Below are 25187 nucleotides of genomic sequence, written 5' to 3'. Positions count from 1 at the left end.
CCCAAGGCAATTTTAGTGTCATGTGTGAAAACACCCACCATCAGTCTGCTTTCTTCCTCTTGCTGCCTCTCTTTGACAGAAAGGGGTACATTATGGCCATATTCATTATTTTTTTTGCCATAAGTGACTTTTGATAGAAAGTCTGATAGAAATGTATTTATATCTTGGCCTGCTTCTGCTTAGGCAAGGGGGAGGCGGAGAGGAATCAATATTTGCTAATAGAAATCTAATCCTTCCACTTTGGATGGTAAATTGTTTACTATTTGGTTCTGTCCAGGCCAAGACTAAAATTGCCTTAGGGTCACTTCCAAGATTAACCTGTGGACTAATATTTCCAAAACACACACAACTGGCCTGGCCTGGCCTAGCCTGGAGGAATACTCCAGTTCTGCTGAAAAGCAATATAATTCAATACCCAAACAAGTATCGTTGGTTGTTTGCTGTTTTCTGAAAAAACAAGCAGGATACAGAGGGAAATTAGGATGACCAGATACAAAAGAGGAAAGAACTCCTGTACGTTTGAAGCACAGATGGGCAACCTCAGGCTGGGGAGTGGGGGGAAATGTGACCCTTCAGGACTTTCTCTCTGGCCCTCACAATATTCCCAATGCCACGCCTCCTCTCCTCAGACCACATCCCTCCCTGTTCCTTCTCTGTACCCTCCGTGAATGTTTTTGCCTGTCTAGAATGTGCTCTTCTCTGATCATGCTCGTTGCTTGCCTGAACGGAGGATGGACATGATTGTGTGAGTGTTAGGGTTGCCAGGTCCATGGCCTGAGACTGATCCTGTATCTTTAGGAGAAGAGAAGGTCAGCCAAGTGCAGGTGTTCTTGCAACTATGTAATGGGAAAAACCACAAGGTGGAATTCTCCCTTCCCTCTGCACAACTTTTAAAGAAGTTACAGAAGACCTCTTGGTTGCCAGGCCCAGCCTCCAAGAGGTCTTTTGTATCTTTAAAAGTTGTGCAGGGGGAAGGGAGAATTCCACCTTGTGGCTTTTCCCATTACAGTGTTGCAAGAACACCTGCACTTGGCTGACTTTCTCTTCTCCTAAAGATATAGGATCAGGCCAGGAACCTGGCAACCCTACCCATGACCTCTACCAATGCCATAGCTCACCCTGTGTAGCCTTCTTAAAATAGTAGCTAAGAGGATCAGCACAAAAAGCAGAGGGACAATCTGCTCCCCAGCTGCAATTCAAGCACTGATATGCACCCTGTGCTGCATTTCAATGTTCCAGCATTTCTCTCTCTCTGCAGACCCCAACTTGAGTAAAAAAATCAGAAAAATAACAATCAGAATTAAGAGGGAGAGAGGGTGGGTAGGGAAAATCAATGCAGGTAAAAGTAGGCAACTCCCCAACCTCTCTTTTTACCTTTTTTTTCAGTTTAAAAGCCAAATGTATCCTCCTCCTCCTCCTCCTCCTCCTCCTCCTCCTCTCTCTCTCTCTCTCTCTCTCTCTCTCTCTCTTTAAGAGAAAGAAAAATACACTCCTCAAAGCTGGTTAAGATTAAGTGTACAATTTATCTTTACAAAAGTTTGCATTTTAAAAGGAACAGCCAACTGTGTGATCATGTTATTAATATTTATACCTCGTCACAGAATGTTGACAGATTAATTATGCAACATGGTATGAAAATCAGCAGGCAGCGTGGGAGGGCGGTGGCAAAGTTCATGTATTAATAACACAGCGGGACAACTTGCGTACTCCTCGAGTGGCTCTGTGCTATCAGATACTACATTCCCTGGTTTACCTAAAGTGCCTTCAACCTGGTTTACCTCTACCTCTTTGCCTCATTATTGCAATAGATAAAATGACTGGATGGGGGGGAAGGACTAGAGGTCTCTCATTTCTTATTTATCTAAATTCCTGCCAGCTGAACACAAAGGTAACGTGGGCTGATGCTGTGCACACTGTGCCCTCTTCTTTAGAATACTGTAAAATGGCAGACCTTGGTCTAACTCAGACCACAAGGCCAGGGCTGACTGTCCTAAATTATTACACACTCAGCTAATATTAATTTGGTGGGGTTTGTTATTAATTTCTAACCGTTTTTTGGGTTTTGCCATAGCTGTGTTGTTGAAGCTTGAGAGGTAGGGTTGTCAACACCTCTTTCAATGATGGTGATGAATTCAAGACAGGGACTTGCGGATCAGCAAGGCTGGCTTCAGGCTTGGAAAGAGCTAAAGCTCAGTGGCCGAGCACCGGCTCTGCATGAGGAAGGTCCAAGGTTCAATCTCCAGGCAGGGCTCGGAAGGAATCCCTCTCTGAAAGCCCAGAGAGCCGCTGCCAAACAGTGTACTGGTCTAGGTAGTCCATTGGTCTAACTCCAAATAAATCAGCTTCCTCTTTTCCTGTGAGGGGGCACTAAGCAAAGTACTCTCTGGTGGGTCACCCGTCTGGTGGACTTACTTGGAGGCAGCTGGCAGCAGATCCAGCACTCCAAGCAGCATTTGGCAGCTAGGCCTAGCCACCATTTACATTTCCCACAATGCCTCAGGCCAACAAGAGCATTGTGGGAAATGGAGAGTAGACCCAACTACTCGGCTCTTCTTGGCGTGCCTAGAAAAAGGGGATGGGGCAGGCTTCTGCCATGGGCCCTGGTATCTGCACAAGGATGCCAGCCCAGAGGATAGGGTGGATCCAGGGGCAAAGCCCCACAATTTCTGGAGGGTCCGAGGGCAGAGCTCAATTCAAAAGCTGTCTGTACACCTAGGGAATGCATCTTTAAAAATAAATGTCTGAGGAGGGGACAAACCAGCCTTGCACCAAACTTTTTTAGCAACTCGCCCAAAGCAGGCAGGAGAGCTGCAAGGTGTGCTTTCTGTGCAGACATTCCTAGATCTCCCCCCTCAAATCTCCAGTTAAAAAGCAACCATGCATAAACTATAACAATGCATGATTAATAGCCAAAGATGTGCAACCTTCACCCCCCCAAAAAAAACCCTATCAACGTTCTCTCAAATGCTCTCCAAATCCTAACAATGGATCACATAACCTGCACCAGGCCTTCCAAATCCACCTTGAATTTCACTTCTGGCAATACTCAGTGGCCAGACGAGTGACACATCGTTCTGTTACTCATATGGCAAGAAGCTCCGCTCTGCTTGCAAAGTGCACTGAAGGGCTCCCTCCTGGGAAGGGAGAGCCTGTATCAGACTTCCCTTCTGCTCCACAGCTTCTTGTTGGAGAGAAGGAGGGGTTGGCTGGATTTCTTCCCCCTTTCATTGTGATGTCTAACGGCTTCCCTGATCCTCCTCCTCCAGACTTCTAGGGGAAATTAGCTGCTATTAAGAAGATGTCTGGCCACATTTGAGTCAGATATACTGTCCACCTTCCCAAGCAAGGGGGAAACCAGTGGTTCAAACCGCTCTTACAAATCCCATCGGAACGGACAGTTGTGGAGGGAGCCTAGGAACACTTGTGCTCTCTCCATCCACATTTCTCTCTGAGCTTTGGGGTTCTTGTTTTCAGAACATCTGATCCATCAAGGATCTCCAAGATTAATTTCTGGACTTTGTAGCAACTGCTTACACATGTGTGTTTTGACGCAGCTTTCAATCCCTTCCATTAATTCTCAATGCCCTCCCTGCCGTGATTGCCTTACAGATATGCACAAGCGTGTGTGTATACATTGATATAGCATTAAAAGAGGTCTTGATGCGCTCATGCGCTTGGTTGATTGTGGGCTTGCCCTAATGCTGTGACCACTCGTGAACATCTGTAAAACGGGTATATGGTGGTGATGATAGGGAAATAAGAGAATGAACCAAAAGAAATAAAAGCTGTAGCAAACTACATTTGCCACTTCCAGAATTAATTTGAGAAATTATCTCCATGTTTATACTGGGCCAAAGGAACGCATGGAACCAAAGCAGAACAGAATCATGGGGAAAACCACTCAAACATGCACAAGAGAGCACTTGTTTATAAATAGAGAAGTGCTTGTCACTAGAGTTGCATAACATGTTGGATAATTTTGCTGGTCCTTTTCTTGCATTATATTTCTTGGTTTCTGATTTTTATCTGCCGCCTACTTTTTTTTTGTATGTATGAGTTCTGTCTCTCCCTGACCAACTCAAGACTGACCAACATATACACTGTGATGTACATCTCTCCCCTTTAGCTCCCCACTTGTTAGATTGCCTGCCCTTATTGCTTGCTAGCCCACCTGTGCATCAAGCTCACCTGCCTCCTTTGTAGTTCCTCCTTGAGACCTCAAGCCGTGATAGGTTGTTTCATTCCTCATGTGCAGATTAGCACTGAAGCTCAGACAAAGGCGGTGTGAGCAAAGGTGGGAAGGACTTGTTTCCTGATAGCAGTGCTGCTATGTGAGACACCTTACACTCAGAGACAACACTTCTGGGTATGGCCCATAGGGATTGGGGGGGATTCAGGTTTTTTTTGCATTTTAATGTGAACTTCCCTCATTTGCACTTCCTGAAATAATATGCGATCTGAAATGTAGCTATCCTTCAAAATGTGCACTTCTCCAAATTTTGTGATGCAGTTGGTTGGGAGTAACACAGGAGTTGCTATTGTTTTCCATGTCTTTCTTCTCGCCACTAGCTCAAATGAAGCCAGAGGTGATGCAAAGTGATCATAGCAGCTGTAGAGCACTACCTAGACATTCACAGCAGTTGTATACAAGGCAGCATGCTGGAACATCAGAGAGAGGTCCAAAGGATTGAGGTAGGGTGATCTGAAGGGTTGATTGACAATGGACAGGCTACGGAGCAAGGAAGGTGAAACAGAAAAACGTGGGAGAGAAAGGAGAAATAAAGGTACAGGAAAGAGTAATGAAACAGGCTGGTTAGTAAGACCAGTGGTGACCAGGAGAGAGAAAGGGAAAAGTGCAACAGTGTGAGAAGGACACTACAACACAAGAAAAACCCTTAGGGGTTGTTGGTGGGAAGGGCTACACTATAGGAAATAGGCTAGCTTAGGAGTCCTGTGATGTGAAGGTTACCTTAACTGAACTGGTGAAAGTCCCACTGGGAACTCTGAGGATCCTAGGGACCTTAAGGGGCACAATTCTGACACAATTCTCTAACCAAAAATGTGTACAAAATTGTGTATAAAGAAAAGCATGCATAAAAATGCATATATCAGTGATACATTATATAAAGAAATATTGTTTGTAAAACGTGGGTATATTAGTGAGAAATGTGCACTAAAATGCTGACAATTTTCATGAAGACTTTTTTTTTAAAACGCAAACTAATGCAGAAATGTGGCAAACTGAACTTCAGACCGGAAAAAATGTGAAACCAGAATTGACAGATTCATCCATCCTTAGTGCCCCATGTTCAGAGAGAGAGTGAGAGAGCGCTACCACTCCTGTTTGGCCAGATTTCTACTTCTAGTTGTTTTTTCCTTGTCTCACTATTCACAAAACATGGCTGTGTTTTCTTTTCTTTTAATTTATGGTGTGAAGTTATATCATTCAGGTTTCTTTACTACAAAACATTTGGCTGGAATGAATGCCAGCTCAGCCTGTTAACAAATAAACAGAACTTGTTACGCAGCCACAACCGTACCAAATCAAAGTGCAGAGGACATACTGGACTGCATTGCATTCCCCTTTCCAATCAACTGCTGAAAATCGAGAATAATGCCACTGGAAAACAACAGTGCACAACTTGGTATCACAACACTTTTGAGAGGCAAATAAGAAACATTGATTTTTTCACCATGGAAGAGGTGCGGAGGTGTTGATTGTTGTCAAACAGCAAACTCAGGGATACATTATCTATCTCAAGGCAGCATTGTTGGCTCGTTCCTCCGCCCCCCCCTTTTTGCTATGATTGCTCACCAAGACTGGATCAGGTAACAAAAAGTGCTGTTACAATCATAACACATCAAATCAATCCAGCAGATGCTACACATTATAAACATGCAATGCAAATAATGAGATCCAATAACAATGCCAGAGCAAAATATCATCAAGTGGTTCTCTCAAACCACATCTCCTCTGGTGACGGCCTCCAATCATGACTCTCAGCTGTTCTGATCCTGCTGGATATGGCCACTGCCTTGCCCGCCTGAGGTGGCTGGTGATAATTAGAAGGGTTTGCACCAGGTCCTTCACCTGATTTAAATGAGCTCATTTCTACGCTCAGAGGAGACTGATCATACGTATTGCGCCTTTCCAGGCCAATTAGACTTATCCACCTTGATGTTTCTTAGGCAGTCCTTTGGGAGAATGTCAAGGACAGACAAGTGCACTGGTACTTCTGAGCCCTTGTTTTCATAAACGGTGTTTTCCTCCTCTCTCAAACAAAGTTCTTGCAATCTTTCAGGCTGCAGTTCGACTCATGGGGAAGATGTAGTTTCAGAAAGGCACTGAGGACATGACACTGGGAGCAAACTGCTTGCTTTCTTACACACTTGCTCTGATTCTTCAAGCATGCTTGGAGAGGACTTTCTGGGTCCACTTTTTTTGCTTTAGAGGTTCTCTGGAATGCTATGGTGATGGCCGGTTCAATAGGCTGTATCCAAGTAACTCATCTGGATGCACAAGGGTTTACACTTGTGCAGTGGAACTCCCCCCATCCCTGCGTGTGCCTCACACCCTCTCCAATTCTGCTCCAGAAAATGTGGGGGGGGACCTCCAGACCAGATATAGGGGATATGTGGGAGGGGGAGAGGGGGTGGCATTCTGTTGCACAAGCATAAATCCTTGTGCTTATGGAACAAGTTACTTAGCACAACATTGGATACAACCCAATGGTTTTTTTGGGCGGGGGGGCAGGGCTCACCCTTGACAGTAGCTGATTGTATCCATTGTGGTCTAGTGCAGGGCTGGAGAACCTTTTCCAGTCTGAGGACTAGAGTCCATTCTGGGCAACATTCCAGGGACCACCAGCCAGTAGTGGGCAAGGCCAGAGGCAACAGTGGGCAGGACAACCAATGTGAAATTTATCTTTGTCCAGAAGACTAGTTCTTACTAGGGTTGCCAGGTTCAGGGCTTGAGACTAATCCTGTATCTTTAGGAGAAGATAATGTAATGGGAAAAACTACAAGGTGGAATTCTCCCTTCCCCCTGCACAACTTTTAAAGATATAAGAGACCTCTTGGAGGCTGCGACTAGCAACCAAGAGGTCTTCTATATCTTTAAAAGTTGTGCAGGGGGAAATGAGAATTCCACCTTGTAGTTTTTCCCATTACAGCGTTGCAAGAACACCTGCATTTGGCTGACTTTCTCTTCTCCTAAAGATACAAGATCAGTCTCTGGCTCTGAGCCTGGCAACCCTACGTTTGGGGGAAGCTAGTGGTGTAATACTGATGTAAATATGTTGTGCAGATGGGGCCAGAGTTCAAGAATACTGTCAGATAGGCAAAAACACTCTAGGAGACTAATGAGGGCTGTAACTGGAGAGGGATGATCTGGGTAGCTTCCTGAGGGCGAGACAGAGAATCCTGGAAGGCCACATTTGGCTCCCAGGCCTGAGGTTCCCCATCCCTGGTCTAGTGGTTATAGTCTTTGACTGGGAAAACCTACGTTCAAACCCTTGCCCAGCCACAAAGGTCGTTGGATGGCCCTGATCCAGTCTACCTTCCCCCCACACCTAACCTAGATCACTGGGTTGTTGTGAAGATAAAGGGGGATGCATGCGTCTTTGGGAGACATATGAGATTTTTGAAATGGCAATTAATCATTCAAAACAGGAACGGTGATTGGAAGTGGTTCTCGAGATTATCCCACATTTCAGGCGCGGTGCCTATGTGCAGCTGGATTGAGGCTGTCGGATTGTGTCACTGGGTGTTATTTTTTCCATCACTGTCAGAACTGAATGGGACCCAAACCACATGCATGCACCCATACACATGCACATCGATGAGGGCATATTATTTGCTGCTGATCTATCCTTAACTGACAGTTCATTTTCCCCTTTATTACCAGGTTCCATTGCATCAGTAATAATGCATAACTAAATTTTTTACACCAGAAGGAACCTTTTGAAAATTATAACCTTCCCCCCCCTCCCTTAACAGTTTTGTTTCTGAGATGAATAATTTTATAGGGAGGCCTAGAGAAGTTGAGGCATATATTTGTCTCAGCCAGCTACTTTCTAGGAAGATTTAAAGAGAGTTACTCTTACCCTCCGGACAAGGCATTGGTTAAAAGGTTGCATTAAGAGCTAGCAAGGATGAGATTTGTGTGAAAGAGCCTGGATGAAAAAGAAAAAGGTCTGCGTGGCTTGGAATAAATCCTTCCACCTGAACACTGTGGTTTTTATCAGCAGGAGAGCAGTGTGTTAAAGCTGTGCTCTGCAGTCTTGCTCTGTAGGATGAAAGCACCTCATCCCAACTTCTTTCTGAGGTTTCTTTCGACCAAAGTCTGCCTTCACTCCCTTGAACTCCCTTTCTTTTCTCCTTGAAAATGCTCCTACCTTTCAAAGATGTACACATAATTTTTTCTCAGATGGGAAGCTTCATATGTAGTGGTTTCCATTGATGAAAACAGAGGCTCCTAAACTAAAGGATGGAAACAGGTTATGAGAGAAAGGTTGGAGGGCAATGAAAAAGAGACTGTGCAGAGATTCCAGCCACTGCTTGGATCCTTGTCTATAAAATGGGAAAGAGAATGACTTCCTAACAGTGATCAAGGCCAAATCCACAGTCCTGTGAGAAGATTCAACTATTCCCCCCTCTGTGTTCCTTAGAGGTGCAAAAGTAGTGAATGGAGGGAGAGGTAGCTTTGGACAGAGGAACTGCAGGTGGACCATTTGTGGGTGGACTAGTTCTTCATCCCACTACCTTCTATCCTGCCACCCTCCATACCTCCCATAAAACTGCAGATCAGAGGCTCATAAGATTGTTGTAAAGACAAACACTAGTGCCCTATTGAACAGGCAAGGCTTCTTTCTGTGCACATAGAATCATAGAATAACAGAGTTGGAAGGGGCCTATAAGGCCATCAAGTCCAACCCCCTGCTCAATGCAGGAATCCAAATCAAAGCATATTACCTTCTTGCCATGGTAGGCTGGTTCTACCATTAGGTGGAGTGAGGAAACCTCTTTGGGCATCAAATGCAGAGTGGGAGTGGGGTATGGAAGTGTTGGGGGAATTGGGGTAGGGGATGTGCCTACCTCTTGTTCCTCCTTACAACCACTTTTGTCACTGCTTATTCACTTGATTCTCATTTTGCGCCCAATCTGCATCACCTCCCAGAGAGAGAGAGAGAGAATTGCACCTTCTTCTCAGTCTTCTCACTGCTCACTTGATTGGAGCAGGCAGGTAAACAGAAGCAAGGTGGAAAAGCAATGCAGCGTGGGATATGCAGTGGCCCTCCAACTGGTGCATGGGCCCAGCAGGTGCCGGATGGTGCCATCCTTCTGATACCAAGCTTATGAAGCACTTTGCAAAATTAAATGTGCAGTATAAATGATAGCAAGATTCCATTTTGATTGGTTTGCCTGTATAGTTGGACTTTGCTTAACCATCTACAAAAAAAAGGTGTGTTGTATTGTGTGTGTGTGTGGGGAAGGGGAGGGACCAATTTCCCACTAATTTATTTTCCCCTTTAAGGACCCCTTCCCAATTTTGCAAAAGATAATTTTTCATGCAAAGCTTGCAGCTTGTTTACCAAGGTGAAGGTTAATTGCAAGGCATGAAAATGCCAGCACAGTGCTGAGCCTGTTCCCCCCTCCCCAAGCCACTCTTTTGTCTCAGACACCTGGATCCAGGGAGTGCAGAACTGGCCCCTTTGATAGCCACCTTGGCAGGGCCACATCTCCGGCTGTGAGCAGGCAGGTTAACACACCGCTGACAGCTCTGTAGTCAGAAGCAATCAGAATCTCGGCTTGAGAGAAATAAAATGAATAGAAGAATGTTTTTTTGGGGAAAGAGACAGCTAAATCCTAGGGCTGCCAATTATCAGAGGCAGACTCCTTCTCCAATGGGAAGGATGGAGTTTAGAAGAATGATGAAAGACTGACGGTGATGCATAGATTAATCCCCATTTTTCTTCTGTATTTTTGCTCCCTTTTCTCAGAGAATGCTGTTGGGCAGCAACATTTTATTTGGTGACTCTTTTCTGAATGGACTGTCGACCTTTGCAAATCAGAGTTTCTGACTCACTATTATCTTTGGCTTGCTTCTCCTGTCAGTTTAACTGGCGTCTGTCCAGAGTGATGTATAGGTGTTTTTCACGATAGCTACTTCGGTGAATGAGATCAACATATGGGCTTCTGCCAGTAGCTTTTTCCTCCTTCCATCTTTGTTTACTTGGGGAAGGGTCGTAGCTTAGTGGTACGAGCACCTGCTCTGCATGCAGAAGGTCCTTGGTTCAGTCCCAGCATCTCCAGATAGGGCCAGCTGGAGCTGTGCCTAAAACCCTGGAGAGCCACTGCCGGTCAGTAGACACAATTCTGGCCTGGGTGGACCAATGGTCTGACTCAGTAGAAGGCAGCTTCCTACATTCCCATCAGATAAAATTGGTGGTGGCATCAAAGCCTTTTTGTTATTTTTGTCTTTTCACATTTATTGTCATTTGTAGCCAGTGCTGCTGTGGATCACCCTTTCAGGTTACGCCGAGGGCAAGGATGCTAGCCGCTCTTTTTTTTAATAAAAAAAAAGCAGAGGTATTGCGAGGAGGACAAATGATTGAAAACCTTCCTGCAATTCCTCCTGGGAGCAACAGGACATGACGATATGTCATCACTCTCATGTAGATGGTATGGGGGGCATTTGTTTCCCCCATGGACCCTAGGGGCAACCTTATTTTTCTTTCCCTCTTAGAACAATCTCTCCATCAGGACATTGCATGAAAAAATGGCTGTCCCATGGGTCCGTAGGGTAGCCATGTTTGCTCCCCCCCCGATACAATCTCCCTGAAAGTGACAACACGTCATCACACACTGTTGCTGCCAGGAGTAAGATTTTCAACACAGGAGCAGTGAATGCTAGCTAGGTAATGAAAAATGGGGAGAAGGAAGGAAGGGACCAAACAATCAACCCTTGGGCCATTCTGTAGCATAAGCAAATTAAATTTGGGACCCAGTTTGGTGGAGTGGTTAGCATGTCGGACTAGGACCTGGGAAACCTGAGTTCAAATCCCCACTCAGCTAAGATCTTGGGCCAGTCATTGTCTCTCAGCATAACATACCTTATGGGGTCATTCTGAGGATAAAATGGGAAAGAGGAGAACCAAGTGCATTGAGTTCCTTGGAGAAAAGATGGTATCTACAAGTAGTAACCAGTAAATAATTTTGTGCTGATTTATAAAGACTTTTCTCCTAAAACAATGTGCACATAAATGAGACAGAACAGATATTATGGTGAGCATATGCAAAACAGTGTTATGACCGGTGGTTACAACATGAAACTTTGTTACTGATTATATGCAAAATAGAAGCAAATTAAAGCTGTCCCATCCATCTTTACTTGGCACTGCCCACTTTGACGTAGAACGTAGTGTGACCTTGGATCCCTGGTTGTGACAAGGTTTGGTGTTTGGGCTCATCAGTTAGGATTTTCGTTTCCCTATATTCTTAGCTGGATTTTATTCTGCTTCCCAAGGATTCAGTATTTCGAAGGCTGGTTGATGACACGTTTGGTCTACCTTCCTCTCTCTTCCAAGGATGAGCATGTCCATTTTCCTTGCTCTGCATCATGTGTTCCCCGCTGTGGAAAGTCCAGGTAAGTTGGCAGGAAGCAGATGGAACGTAGCTCTTGTAAACACCAAGCATCAGGGCCTAAATATCTCTGCCTTCAGAGGCTGATTACTCCCAAGGAGCTCCTGGTACTATCAGCAGATAATTTGTCTTTTTTTTTCCTTAAAAAAAATAAAAGAATTCCATAGGAAGCGAGCTTCTGCCAGTAGAAGCATTTTTTTAAAACCATTCCTCAAGGTTAAAGTTGGATGGTCTCCATCTGATACTTTTCATTTTGGAGGTCAAACATCCCCACAAACTGGAGCTTCTAGTGCCCAAAACAACAAGATGATAGTGCTGGTGAAAAGGGATAAAAAGGCATAAAGGTCAAAGCTTCATCTCTAAACTTTTTTTTTTTTAACTTCTGATTTTCAGGCTTTTCTTGTACTGTGCCCAAGGCTGCTTACTAAGATTTTTTTTCTTTCTAAGATGCACTTTTAATTTGTGATCCTGCAATTTATGTTGCCATTATCCCTATTTTACAGATGGGGAATTGAGGCTGAGATAGAGAGTCTTAACTCAAAACTACAAAATGTAACAGAGGTGTCATTCAAACTCCATCCTCCCTGATCAAAGTCTTTGTCTGCAGCACCAGCCTGGCAACGCTGTCGTGCATTCTGCAACAATTACATACTCCATTAATTTTGCATGGAATTCAGGTTCTTGAGAAAATCAGTTTTTATGTACTTAAAAACAAGTCTCTAGCCCTTACGTTAATGGAGACATGTTTGAAAGCTGGCAAGCAGCATTTATAAAACATTGTGTGGTTCAAGACAAAGAGCACTCCTATGGTGCTTGACTTTCCCCATATCTATCCTGCCACCTACAAAATTCAATAAAAAGCATATATAATCAGGATCTGGTGCCAACAGTGAAATTAAGAGGAGGAGAGCAAGGGGAATTATAACTCCTGCTCATGACCTCTTATTTTAAATCCTTGCTTGTTGGCATTATTATTGACCACTGAGCATTTAGATTCCCCTCTTTTTTCCACTGTGTTTTCCAATCTGTATAGGTCATATCTGTCAGATTTTCTCCTGGAATGTTATACTCTTAGGCCTCCAGGTCATTTTGGGTTGTGTGACTGGCTGCAGCTTTTCCTTCATTTGATTAATCTAAGGTTTGATAAAGGGAGGCACCAGAAATGCTACTTGCCATCAATCTTTCCATCTACCATTGTATTTTTCACCAGGTGCAGGAGAAAGTTTTGAGCAAGGGAATATCAGCAGTGTATCTCACTATTTCACATTGGTTGGAAGAAACATCAGCTCTTAAGTGTTCAGATATTGTTCTGAAATCTTGTTCACATATTGGATTTGCAGTTAATCATCTTGATAGTGGCTAGAGAAATTCAGTTCTGGTCCATGGGGATCTATGGATGCGATTTGCTGGCTGCCAAAGGGATCAGATGCTAGTGAGGATAGGGTTCTTGTCCCTTTTAATCATTGTTTAAGATGTCCCAGACCTCCCTCTTAATTTCACTGGGCATTTCTACTTTCCTGCACACTGGCTTCACATCTGTTGGACACTGTTCTGCAGAAGCAGATTTGAAGCTTTGGAAATGCAAATCCAAAACGTAGTTGTGTATTGCATGCACATAATATGTTACAACTTGTTGAATTATGCATTCAGTCCCCACTTTCTTTTTCATGGCTCTAATGGTAATAGTTTCAAACCTGCTACCTGTTTAGGACAATTATCTGCAAGACTGAATTGTGTCTTCCCCACTGGAAACAGGAAATCACAGATGTCAGCAGCATCCTTAATAAATGAGCTGTATTCCCTCATTTAATATATTGTGTTTCATTCAAGCACTGCAGATTAACTGTGAACTGTTCCCTTAAGACCCACCCTCCCGACTCCCACCCTCCCTCTCTTCTCTTGGCCTAGGAGAGACCCTAGTGCAAGCTTGCAGTGAAAGCCCTGCTAGGAAGCTGTTTAGAACCCTGATGATAAAAATGTCATTAGCAACACCACTGTGGAGCCTGAGTTGCACAGGTTCAGCAGATCATAGAGTATATAAGAGATTTCTGTGCCCTTCACAGTGGAGTTTCTCACTAAAACAAAGCTTAGGAAAGCCTAACAGCTCCCTCTCCAAGCTTGCCTTGCTACACTTTCCCAAGTCCAGTTGCCAGAGGGAACTCTTATAGTTCTGACCTTAAAGAGCAATTTTGAGTAGGAACAGAGTTGCTCAATTGTTCATAAACCTGACATTTATGTCTGGCAGACTCTCTCACTGCAGGATGTGTGGCTCTTTACAGTTCCAACAGAGAGAATGAAATGACCCCTTGCTGTCTGTCCTGCCTCACATTCTTCTTCTCACATCTCTGCCATCAATTCAATTCACTTGAAGAGCTACCAAGCAAGCAGGCCCTGTCTCCATTTTAGGAATACTGAAAGCTGCTTTACAGGGAGTCAGACTAGCTCTATATTGCTCAGTCTAGCTCTATATTGTCCAGATTGAATGGAGGCAGCTCTCCAGAATTTCAGACAGGGTCTTTTTCAAAGCTCAGACTGGAAATGCTGAAGTCTGAACCTTGGATCTTCTGCATGCAAAGCATGTGCTCTGCCACTGAGTTATGGCCATGTCCACATGTCACTGTGCTGCAGTTCTGTGTGGGTGAGTGAGGTTATAGGTAAGGATTGCATGAGGCCAGCCCGAGACACTTTGCACTCCAGAGTCTTAGATTCTTGATGTTACAGTGGAGAGGAATTCTAGATTCCTCTAGCTGCCCTGGGCTCCTACTGGGAGAAAGGGTGGGATATAAATCCAATAAATAAATAAATTGTGTAGGACCTCAGATGGTTTAAGAGTTGCATCCTGGCATCTTCTCTGAAGCTTCAAGAGATCCTGGGGTGTGAGGAAAGGATGGTCACACTTACTCCATTCTGCACATATATTGTTCCATTGGTCCATTCTACCTTGTGTTATGAACAGAAGAAGCTTCCTTATTGAAGGTCAAAACATTGTTCCATCTAGCTCAATATTATCTCCCTCAATAGCTCAATATTATCTGCCGTACCTAGGCATGTTGGAACTGATGCTGCAATCAAACCTGGGACTTGTGCATGCAAAGCTACAGCCCTTCCCATTCTACTTCTTCCAAATTCCCATTTAATTTGGATTTTTTTCTTTTTTAAAAAATCAGAACTGGAAGCTACCAAAGGCTACATGATGGCTATGTTTTACCTCCACTGTCGGAGGCAGTAGGCCTCTGCATGCCAATTCCTGGAAATCATGAGTGGGGAAAGTGCTGTTGCGTTCAGTTCTTGCTTTTAGGACCTGCAACTGGCATTGATAAGCTAATCCTCCATGACTAAATTACCACCGGGAAATTTTGAGAAGGAGAATTTTAGAAGCATCACCGGTGATGTAGTGGAGCATGAGAGAAGGCAGCTCTGTTGTTTTTCACAGCAAGAATGATGGCATCATCTCCAGGTGTGGCATTTGCCAATCATTGTAAGCTTTGTGTGACATTGTGGGGCAGATCTGGCCAAGCACATGATTCTTTAGTTAGCTTAGTCATTGACTGGGTGAAGGTCAACCACTGAACCACTGGCTGATCAGGGATGTGAGACCAGGTCTCTCCACCTGAATTCCTGCATGCGGACTACTACACCACCCTTTGCCAGTTCATTATTCTATGTTGGTCAGCTGATTCTAGTAAATTGAATATTGTGGTATGTATGTACAACTGCTCTTTGGTGTATGTGTGTGTGTGTATATATATATATATATATATATATATTGCTATGGCAATGTGCAAACACAATGTGCAAACACAGCTTCTTGAATTGTTGGGCTCTCTTTGAGAATGTGGCTATAGGGACTGTTATTATGAGCTTCTGGGCTTCAAACTTTAGCCATTACAGCAGGGATGGAGAACCAGATGATGTTGGACTCCAGCACCATCAGCCCCAGCCAGCATGGCCAAAGACTGACCTATTAGGGCAACGTCTCTCCCAGACTTCTGCTCCATCAACCTTAGCCTACAGAAGGTGGCCTTGGCTGTCATGTTCCTCCTTTTTAGTCTTAGTGTTGCCCCTGTAGAACTCAGCAGAGAAGAAGATGGGGCAAAATTGGAATTAGATGACTCTGTCTCTCATTGGCTCTGGCTCCACCTACTGTTGGGCCCTCTGTCTTCTTCCCTGCCGGTCCCAATGGGCATTAAACTCCACTATTTGGAAGACCAAAGATTCCTCATCCCTTCACTACATCACTGAGCATCCCCACTACTACAGTGTTAATTCTCTCCTCTCCACTGAAGAAATGTCATTAGAACCGTCCTCCTTTCTAGCTGACAATAAATAAATAATAACATACCAAACAATTGCCTAGCAAACAATTATTTCTGGCAACATGTCAACAAGCCCCCAGCTTTATACGCCATTGCTGTCCTTCCATGGCATAAAGACAAAGACTGGACAAATCTATTCTCTGCTTCCCTTAAGTCTGCTAGTTTTGGCTCCAGAAGAGAAATTGCTACCTTGAAAGTGTTGATTAGAGTCCAAACCAGGAGATCCACACATCTGCTAATAACTTTGGCCAAACTTGAGGGGGCAATTGGATTTTAATTCTTTTCTAACACCTCTGCTAATCAACACCCCCTGTCCTAGAGTGAGGAGCAGAGCAAGCTGGGGAGGGAATGATAAGTACTCTAATTCTTTACTGTGTCCTTCTGAGGACTTGCAAGAAAATGCAGAGGGTGATTGGTGACTGAGAGGATGATTGAAATGGCTTCCAAATCTTTTGAGTCATGAGGTTCATAGGCTCAAGGTACAAAGTAAGTGGTGGGGTTTTTTTAAGGAGTGGTGGCCACATGGAGAACACGGATGCTTGAGGAAACTGATCTTTGTGAATTCCAATATTGATTGATCTGATCCTTGTCTCCCAGGACACAGAAATTAGGCTGCCATCCTAATCCTTGGCAGCAGGTTGATGAAACAGTGCAGCCAGCACCGCATCCACAGTGCCAACCAGGGCAGAAGGGAGGGCAAGAAAAAAAAAAGCTCTTAACTACACCAGCCCCCAAGTGGTGCTACTAGGGATAGTAACACAGAGAGAATGGAAGTTGTTTTACCCTCCAGGGTGAGTGCCTACTCTTCTGGATCCTGGCCGCTTGAGTAAGAGACATGAATATAAGAAGAGCCCTACTGGATCAGACCAAAGATCCATTTATCCAGCACCTTGTTCTCACAGTGGCCAACCAGATGCCTATGGGAACCCCGCAGGCAGGACCTGAGTGCAACAACTCTCTCCTCTCCTGCAGTTTCCAGCAATCGGTATTTAAACTCATTCTGCCTCTGCCTGTAGAGGCGAATAAGAGGAAAGCCAATATTCTATGCCAGGTTTGTAGGGATTTCTTCTTCTTTTTCTTCTTCTTCTTGCTATTATAATAAGGGGTTAATGTGTATTTTGTCAGCTGGCTGGTTGGTTGCAATGGGAGATAAAACAGGATTCTGCTGCAGGGTGAGAGCTGGTTGGTGGAATGTGACCCCGCCTCCCATGTGAGGGATGGGAAGGGAGTGCATACACCCTAGATGGCAGATAGGGTTGTTTGATTGATGGCTTTTCTGTGTCTTGTTTAGGAATGGGGTTCACTGCCTAGTTCCGATCTGCTTGTATTTCGATAGTCTGCCATTCCATCCTGAACTGCCCTTTTTTTTTCCCACTTGCTTTGCCGCTTGCCGATTCGATCCGCTGGCGGGTTTTTTGGTTACAAAAAAATCTTCACAATTTTTAATGTAAATGCATATATAAATGATCACAGTGGTCCATGTGGTGGGGTTTTTTGGTATTTATCACACCTGCGCACTGTTACAAATGCATCAACTTAGATAAAATTATGAGGATAATTACATAAAATTGGGGGGGAAATTAAAAACAAAAGATCCGTGCCTATTATAGCCATGGCCTGCAGCAAAAAAAATCTGTGCCAAGTACAGCTGTAGCCCGCCACAAGAAATCAGTGCTGGTCCGAAAAAATAGCGGACTGTCAAATTCAGTTGGAATCCGGTACTAAGTCCGATTTAGTGGATATTCTCCCTTATTCTTGGTTTTGTTGCAGGGTTGATTGACATTCCTAACATACATCCAACTATCAGCCTCAGACCCAGTGTTGCTAGGGAATTCTAAGAAATGAGTGGTTAAAATCAGAACAATTTTGAAAGGTTCAGTCTACCATCTTGTTTGAAATAGCACCCAGTTGTATTCATACATAAATAAAAACCTGCTCCTTGATCTCCAGAACCTTCATGCAATATTTAGATACAATATCTTAAGAGGTGTTCAAATGCATAGAGAAAAAACAAATTTCCAAAAATATATAGCAGATGTGATTGATTTGTATTTTGAGGTTTTTTTGCTACTGTATATTGTTTTGCTTCATTTATTGTTATTGTTGTGAGTTACTCTGAGCTGAACTTGGATGTCAGAAAAACAGAATACAAATCTTAAAGTGAAAAACTGAAAAGCAAAGAGGCCTGGACCAGAACTGTTGCCGTCATATGACAGCAGCAGGGCCAGTTAAGGATCCGGTGGGGGGTTTCCACTGACTACTGCTGGTAGAATGGTTCCTGGAGTCGCTTCTCTCCACCTTCTGCCCCCACTGTTGTTGTTGTCATCAGGTTCACTATAATGTCTGTAGTAGAGCATAGATGCTACCCATGTGATGTAGAAATTTGGGTGGGTGACCAAGATTCTAAACTGTGTGGAGAGCTTCCAGACGTTGAGAGGGCTCCCCTTTGCAGATATTAGGCTGAAAACAAAGATAGCAAAAGTGTGGACAGGAAGAACAGTGGGACTTTGGGGGCAGACCTAAACATACATGTGAAGAGTGCTCATGGAAAGCATGGAAACTAGGAATATGTGAGAGGCCAATCAACTTGTTATGGGTATATACAAAGTTTATGTTACACATATATCAGAAATAAGGGGGTGTATTCAACTAACTTTTATGCAGAGTAGACTTGTTGAAATTAATGTCCATGACTACCTTAGGTCCATTTATTTCAATGGGTCTACTCTGAATAAAAGTTAGTTTAATACAACCCAAGATTCTCAATGTGTGTTGAACTCAGATGAGATCTTCTCAGGGAGTGGGGGAAGGATAGTTCAGTACGATAAAACACTATGGATTTGTTACTTCTTTTCAGATAAGTTTGATTTCCCCAAATTTCTGAATGACTGTGAAAGCATACTTACTTGATGTGCAAAATCTGTGTTTATTTTCACATAAATGTTGGCCTTCCCATGTACTGACATCATATATTCAGGACACATACCCACAAAGTGAATGTACAAGCATATCTGTATCATCATTGCTGCTCCTAATTGCATGAATATTAGTATCTGCAACAAGCTTAATTATGTGTCGTATTTTCTGTTTGAAAGCACAGGTAGTAGTATGGCACACTTCTGAATCATCCTAGTGCATTATATGCAGAATTGCCCAAGCTCCATCCAGAATTGCCTTAAGAACACATCATTTTCTTCACTCAAACAGTAGTGCATTGGCAAATTCAGAAGTGCAGGGTCCATTCATAATAGTCATGCCACACCCCTCACAGCCATGCCCCTTTCCCCACTTTCTGTCTCCTCCCTTGCTCTCCCTGTCGTCTCAGGAGTCCACAAACCACTGCAACAGACCTCCCTAGGAGCCAATCAATCTTCTTACCAATCTTCTTCCCTCCCTTTTCGTACTGATTGGCTCAAACATAGGGGCAGGGCTAGGACCCTGCTCCTCAAAAAGTAATGGGACTATGACCCCCCCATGCCTGTGGACAACTACACCCCTGCACTCAAAGCTGAACCAGCACTGTAATTCAGAGCTGAATCACTGGGACCACAGGAGGCTGCGTTATACCAGGTCAGAATATTTCCTCCATCTGGCCCAGTATGGTCTACTCTGAAATCCTTTCCAGGGTCTCAGGCAGAGTGTTTTTCCTATAATCTGCTACCTGATCCTTTTAGCTGGAGATGCCAGGGATTGAAACCAGGAACTTTTGTATGCAAGGTATGTGCTCTGCCACTAAACTACAGGCCCTTCCTATTGTTGATTATCACATGTTCAGTTGGCTTGACTACAACAGTCTCAGCAACTATTGCTACTTACATGGTGGATGCATGTATCCACTTACAGAGGATGCATGCCATATGCTGGTTTGATGCCAGTGTAGTGTAGCGGTCAGAGTATTGGACTAGGACCTGGGAGACCAGGGTTCAAATCCCCACTCAGTCATTAAGCTCACTGGGTGATCTTGAGCAAGCAAATCACTGCCATTCAGCAGAAGCGACCTCACAGAGGTGTTGTGAGGTTAAAATGGGGAGGAGGAAGAATATACACCACCTTGAGTTCTTTAGAACAATTTAAAGATAGGCAGAACAGTCTATTTTTTTAAAAAAAAATCCACATCAGTTTTGCATGAGCTCAGTCACAGATCTGCCTCTGCATGTGTATGTTTTTTTTATAAAATGCATGAAAAAACCCATGACATGCATTTTGTACACATTTACACATAAAAGACATGTTTTATATGCATGTTAATGAGTTTTTCCTGTAAAATGCACGTTTATGTGTGTATACATTCCAGTCCACAATATAAGTCTAGGACTGATGAATTAGGCTGATTCGTTTTACAACATGGACTGAGCAAATTTTTCCTCCACCACCAATGGCAAACCCAAGAGCTCAGGCAATGAGCAGTAAACGGAAAACAGAGCTGGAATCTCACCAAACTGAAGTGTATTAGTAGGGCACATGGATGCCGTAACTAATCGCAACCATACGCATTGAATATATAGAGAAAAGGTCCTTGCTTTAAAATCAGCAAAAATGTTGGCTATCTGCAAAACAAAAACAAAGGGTTTCATCCAGTACAGCACTAAGTTAAAGTCACTTAGCTGTATACTTGTTCTGCTGGCTAAATGTTTTGCACTAATGGAACATTGTTGTGCAAGGTAATGCTTAAGCGAGTTGCTGGTGATTTTGTTGCACGGTGAGTTTCTGCTAGTGTAACTGTTGCATTGGATTTCTCGGTTGTGCAGAATAAAAACTCAGATATCCACTGGGAGAAAGCCCTTGCGCTAGCAGACAGAGAATGTTGGATGCCGCTTATAATTGGGTGGAGAAAATTAAACAAACAGATGGTTGGCTGTCTGATTCTCCATTGGCCTATATTAAATGTTCTACTTTTATCTTCTCTGATCCTGTTTTGCCCAGCTCTTTGGTGGTCCATGAATATGATGCTTTTTTGTAGTTTCTTTGCATTCCTACTAATAGCGAACTCGTGTCTCTATGCTGAAGCCTGTGTGTATAATTGGAATGAATGCTAATGATTTTCCTTGCCAAATCCAGAAGACAAAAAAAAAAACCCTACAAGGAGGCTGCTTAAAAAAACAAACACAGTTTTTCCTCTTCTACCCGAGTTCAATAGCAATGAATTGCATATTTCTCTGAGGCTTTTCAACAAACAATTTACAGTGTAAATATATTTGTTGGCATGCAAATCACTGCACATTATGAGTCTTGATTAATATTATAATGTGTTGATGAAAGCCAGTAAGTGGCTCTTGGAGCCAAGGACCCTGATCATTTCTTTTGGGTGCTGTATATCTACTATGTATTAGATTAGATGTGGGTGGCAGTCTTGTTCCGTTTGTGTTACACTTTCAGTACTTTATGAATGGTTGGAAGTGACACGGCAATGATATAATCCATTGCACAATGAATAGAATCAGAACCCCCCTTCAGGCATTCGAAAGGAATACATGAGGGCTCAAACTGGAGAGGAGGAGGGCATACGTGTTCTGTCACCTCCTTGCATTTGCCTGGGACAGATGTTCTTTTATGATGAAGTAAGATAAGCAATAGGGTTTGACACCAGCTGTGCTAGTCAATATGGCTTTTATTCAGATCAGCATTACATTAAGAACCTTCAAAGTAAACAATATTTTACCAACCTCAGCTATTGGGTGGAAGGGGGGGGTTCAAGTGAGCCAGTCCGGCTGCCCTCTCTAGGCCTTGACAGAGTCTGTACTTTTGATGTGTGCTGGTTGATGTCTGCTGTCTCTGTGCCTCTGGATCTTCCTCCGTGTCTCTTTCTCTCTGTCTGTGTAACATACTGCTACATAGAGTCTACCTGACCTCTCCCTTAAAGGAGTCAGCAGATATGTGCCTGCTAGGCTTGTGCACAGTAAAAAAAGGTAAAGGTGTCCCCGCACTTATAGTGCGAGTCGTTTCCGACTCTTAGGGTGACATCTTGCGATGTTTACTAGGCAGACCATATATATGGGGTGGGATTGCCAGTTCCTTCCCTGGTCTTTCTTTATCCCTTGTGCACAGTAGAGTGACCTAATACAGACTGAATGTTCCCCTCATGAGAGCCAGCTCTCATGAACATCAAAAGTGACATCCAGTATAAGCCTGGGCATGTCCTCCCTATTCACAATGATCTAATAATTAACCCTCCCCCCACTGCATAGGGGATGGGCTTCAATATTTAACCTTATGCAGGATCCCGCACAGACTGTAAATATAGCATTTGAGAGGTAATCTGTGAATGTCTGTACAACACTCTTTAGCAATACAATATGCCAACCCTGCCCCTATTTGCCTGGCAGACCTGCTGCACCTCTTGCCTTGAGTGGGAAGGTCTGAAGGGGGCTCCTAAGCACACTCAGCTACCCCACATTAAGGAACTCTCCATTACGCACTGAGAAGCCTTCCAGCAATCGGGAATGCTGCATTATGCACTTAGAAGCACCCCAGAAATCAGGAACTCTAACCCTTATATTCCCAGCCTCCTGCAGATACGATCATATTAGGAGGGTGTTCCATACAATGTAGGAGTCAGACCTTTAGTATGGTGGCACCCATTGGAGGCTGGTCCATTCGGGCAGGTGGGGCACTGCCCCACCAAGATCAGCCTGTTCTTAGCCAGTCATCACCTGCCTACCTCCATACTTGCAACCAGTCCAGGGAGTGAAATTTCTGCTTCTGGTTCTCAGTATTGTCTTTGTAGAACTCAACAGAAAGGAGGATGGGGACAAAACTAGAATTAGTTGGCTCTTCCTGCCATTGGTTCTGGCTCTTCCTACTGTTTGCCTCCCTGCCATCCACCTACCAGTTCTAATGAACTCCAGCCTCCATTGGTGGCACCAATGCTTTGGAACTCCCTCCTATTATGTATCAAACAGGTACCAGCTCTATGGTCTTCTCTGTGCCTCTTGAAGAATTTCCTTTTTCAGCAAGCCTTCAAAGTATAGATTTTATTGGATTCAAAATTGTTTTTATATATCATAGAATAGTAGAGTTGGAAGGAACCTATAAGGCCACTGAATCCAACCCCTGTTCCATTGTCATACCATTCTAACAGTTAGGAAGTTTTTCCTGATGTCCAGTTGAAATCGGCTTCCTTGAGTGGGAAGGTCTGAAGTGAAATCTGCACTTTGGGATGATCAAGTGTGACAACCTTTCAAATACTTGAAGAGAGCTATCATATCACCCCTTAGTCTTCTCTTCTTAAGGCTAAACATGCCCAGTTCTTTCAGTCTCTCCTCAAAGGGCTTTGTTTCCAGACCCTGGATCATCCTCATTGCCCTCCTCCAAACCTTTTCCAGTTTGTCTGCATCCTTCTTAGTGCACTGTCTAGAACTGGACACAGTACTCAAGATGAGGCCTAACCAGTGCTGAATAGAGGGAAACGAATACTTCACATGATTTGGAAACTATCCTTCTGTTAATGCAGCCTAAAATAGCATTTGCCTTTTTTGCAGTGACATCTCACTGTTGGCTCATATTCAGCTTATCAACAGCAATTTCAAGATCCTTCTGGTAAGTAGTATTCCTGAGCCAAGTATCCCCCATCTTGTAACTGTGCATTTGGTTTCTTTTTCCTAGGTGCAGAGCTTTGCACTTATCCCTGTTAAATTTCATTCTGTTGTTTTCAGCCCAATGTTTTCAGCCTATCAAGATTCCTCTGAATGTTGTTTCTGTCCTCCAGGGTAATAGCTGTCCCTCCCAATTGTGTATCATCTGCAGATCCTACAAGCATTTCCTGCACCTCCTCATCCAAGTCATTAATAAATATGTTGAAGAGCACTGGGCCCAGAACTGAGCCCAGCGGTATCCCGCTCATTACCTTCCCCCAGTTTGAGAAGAAACAATTGATAATAAGCACTCTTTGAGTACTCTTCTGCACCAACTGTGGATTCACCTGATAGTTGTTCCATCCAGCTCACATTTAGCTAGTTTGTTAATCAGAATACCATGGGGGGCTTTGTCAAATGCTTTGCTGAAGTTGAGTTATATTATGTCCACAGCATTCCCACAGTCTACCAGGGAGGTTATCTGATCAAAAAATGAAATAAGATCAGTCTGGCAGGATTTGTTCTTGATGCATCCATGTTGGCTTCTAGTAATCACTACATTGTTCTCAAGGTGCTTATTGACTGACTGCTTTATAATCTGCTCAGAATTTTCCCAGGGATTGATGTCAGGCTGACTGGTCTGTAGTTCCCACGTTACTGCTTTTTGCCCTTTTTGAAGATAGGGCCTACATTAACCTTCCTCCACTCATCTGGCACTTCACACCCATCCTCCACGATTTTGCAAAGGTAATAGAGAGTAGTTCCAATAGATCTTCAGCCAGTTCCTTCAATACTCTAGGATGCAGTTCACCAGGCCCTGCAAATTTGAACTTGTTCAAAGTGATTAGGTATCCCTAAACCTTAGGATGTTCTTTGGTGGGGCCTCCAACCTCAGCTCACCTAGACAGACCTAACTGTTGGCAAAGACCGTGGAAGTTCAGATGACCACAACATTTGTCATATAAGTTGTTTGTGTACATACAGACTAGAGGAGTATGCAAGAACCCTCAATCCAGCGCAAACACAAAAAAGGTTTGAGGCCATTTCAATTGCATTGTGAAATGGCTTAGAGATGCTTCATAGGAAGTGGTTCATGAAATAAATAAAATAATAAATAATCAGGATTCCTGATCAGGAAGTGATTTCTGAGCATATTCAGCTGAAACACACTTAGAAGCCCCCTTCAGACCTCCCCACTCAGTGTGGGAAGTTTGGAAGTGGAGCAAACATATGTGCCCCCCTCCCTTGTTTGAACCTCACATGCTCTTGAATGGGTGCCCAGAGGATGGCTAAGATCTCTTTCAGTCCTCCCATTTGCACCATGGATGTGAAACCCACTTCTAATAATTTGCCCCTCTGTCAAACTCTTTGGCGTTGTCCATGCTTCCACCATCCTCTCCCATGGAATCAAGCACAGTCCTCCAGACGGTAAGCAGCCAACGTTTGTATTCCAAGGGGCTGGTTGGTTTTGCAGGATAGTGGCTTGAGGAGCCCATAGTGTAGTTCATTCTCAGATCTAAAATACAACATTAATCAAGGGTTAAAAGGAAAGTCTATGTACTGGGAGAGTATAACTCTGAAAACCAGGTGCTGGAGACAAACTACTCGGTGAGGCCATCTCCTTCATAACCTACCTGTTAGTCCTAACTCTGAGGCA

The 25187-nt window shown here is 43.8% G+C and overlaps 1 protein-coding gene across 10 annotated transcripts in view; it reads left to right on the top strand.

The window, feature by feature from the left end:
- The window catches only part of LOC133368398 (opioid-binding protein/cell adhesion molecule), a 919374-nt gene that overhangs the window by 630696 nt on the left and 263491 nt on the right, over window positions 1–25187 (top strand). For 9 of the 10 annotated variants that reach the window (XM_061592598.1, XM_061592595.1, XM_061592591.1 and 6 more), the window contains one exon: window positions 11528–11647. The exons of the other annotated variant lie outside the window; for it this stretch is intronic. In XM_061592598.1, the coding sequence (XP_061448582.1) occupies window positions 11528–11647 (120 nt within the window). The remainder of the gene's footprint in view (window positions 1–11527; window positions 11648–25187) is intronic. 10 annotated transcript variants of the gene reach the window in all.

The sequence above is a fragment of the Rhineura floridana genome, chromosome 12 (genome assembly GCF_030035675.1).
Source record: "Rhineura floridana isolate rRhiFlo1 chromosome 12, rRhiFlo1.hap2, whole genome shotgun sequence".
In the NCBI taxonomy this organism is placed as follows: domain Eukaryota; kingdom Metazoa; phylum Chordata; class Lepidosauria; order Squamata; family Rhineuridae; genus Rhineura; species Rhineura floridana.
This window is presented reverse-complemented; position numbering and strand designations above follow the sequence as displayed.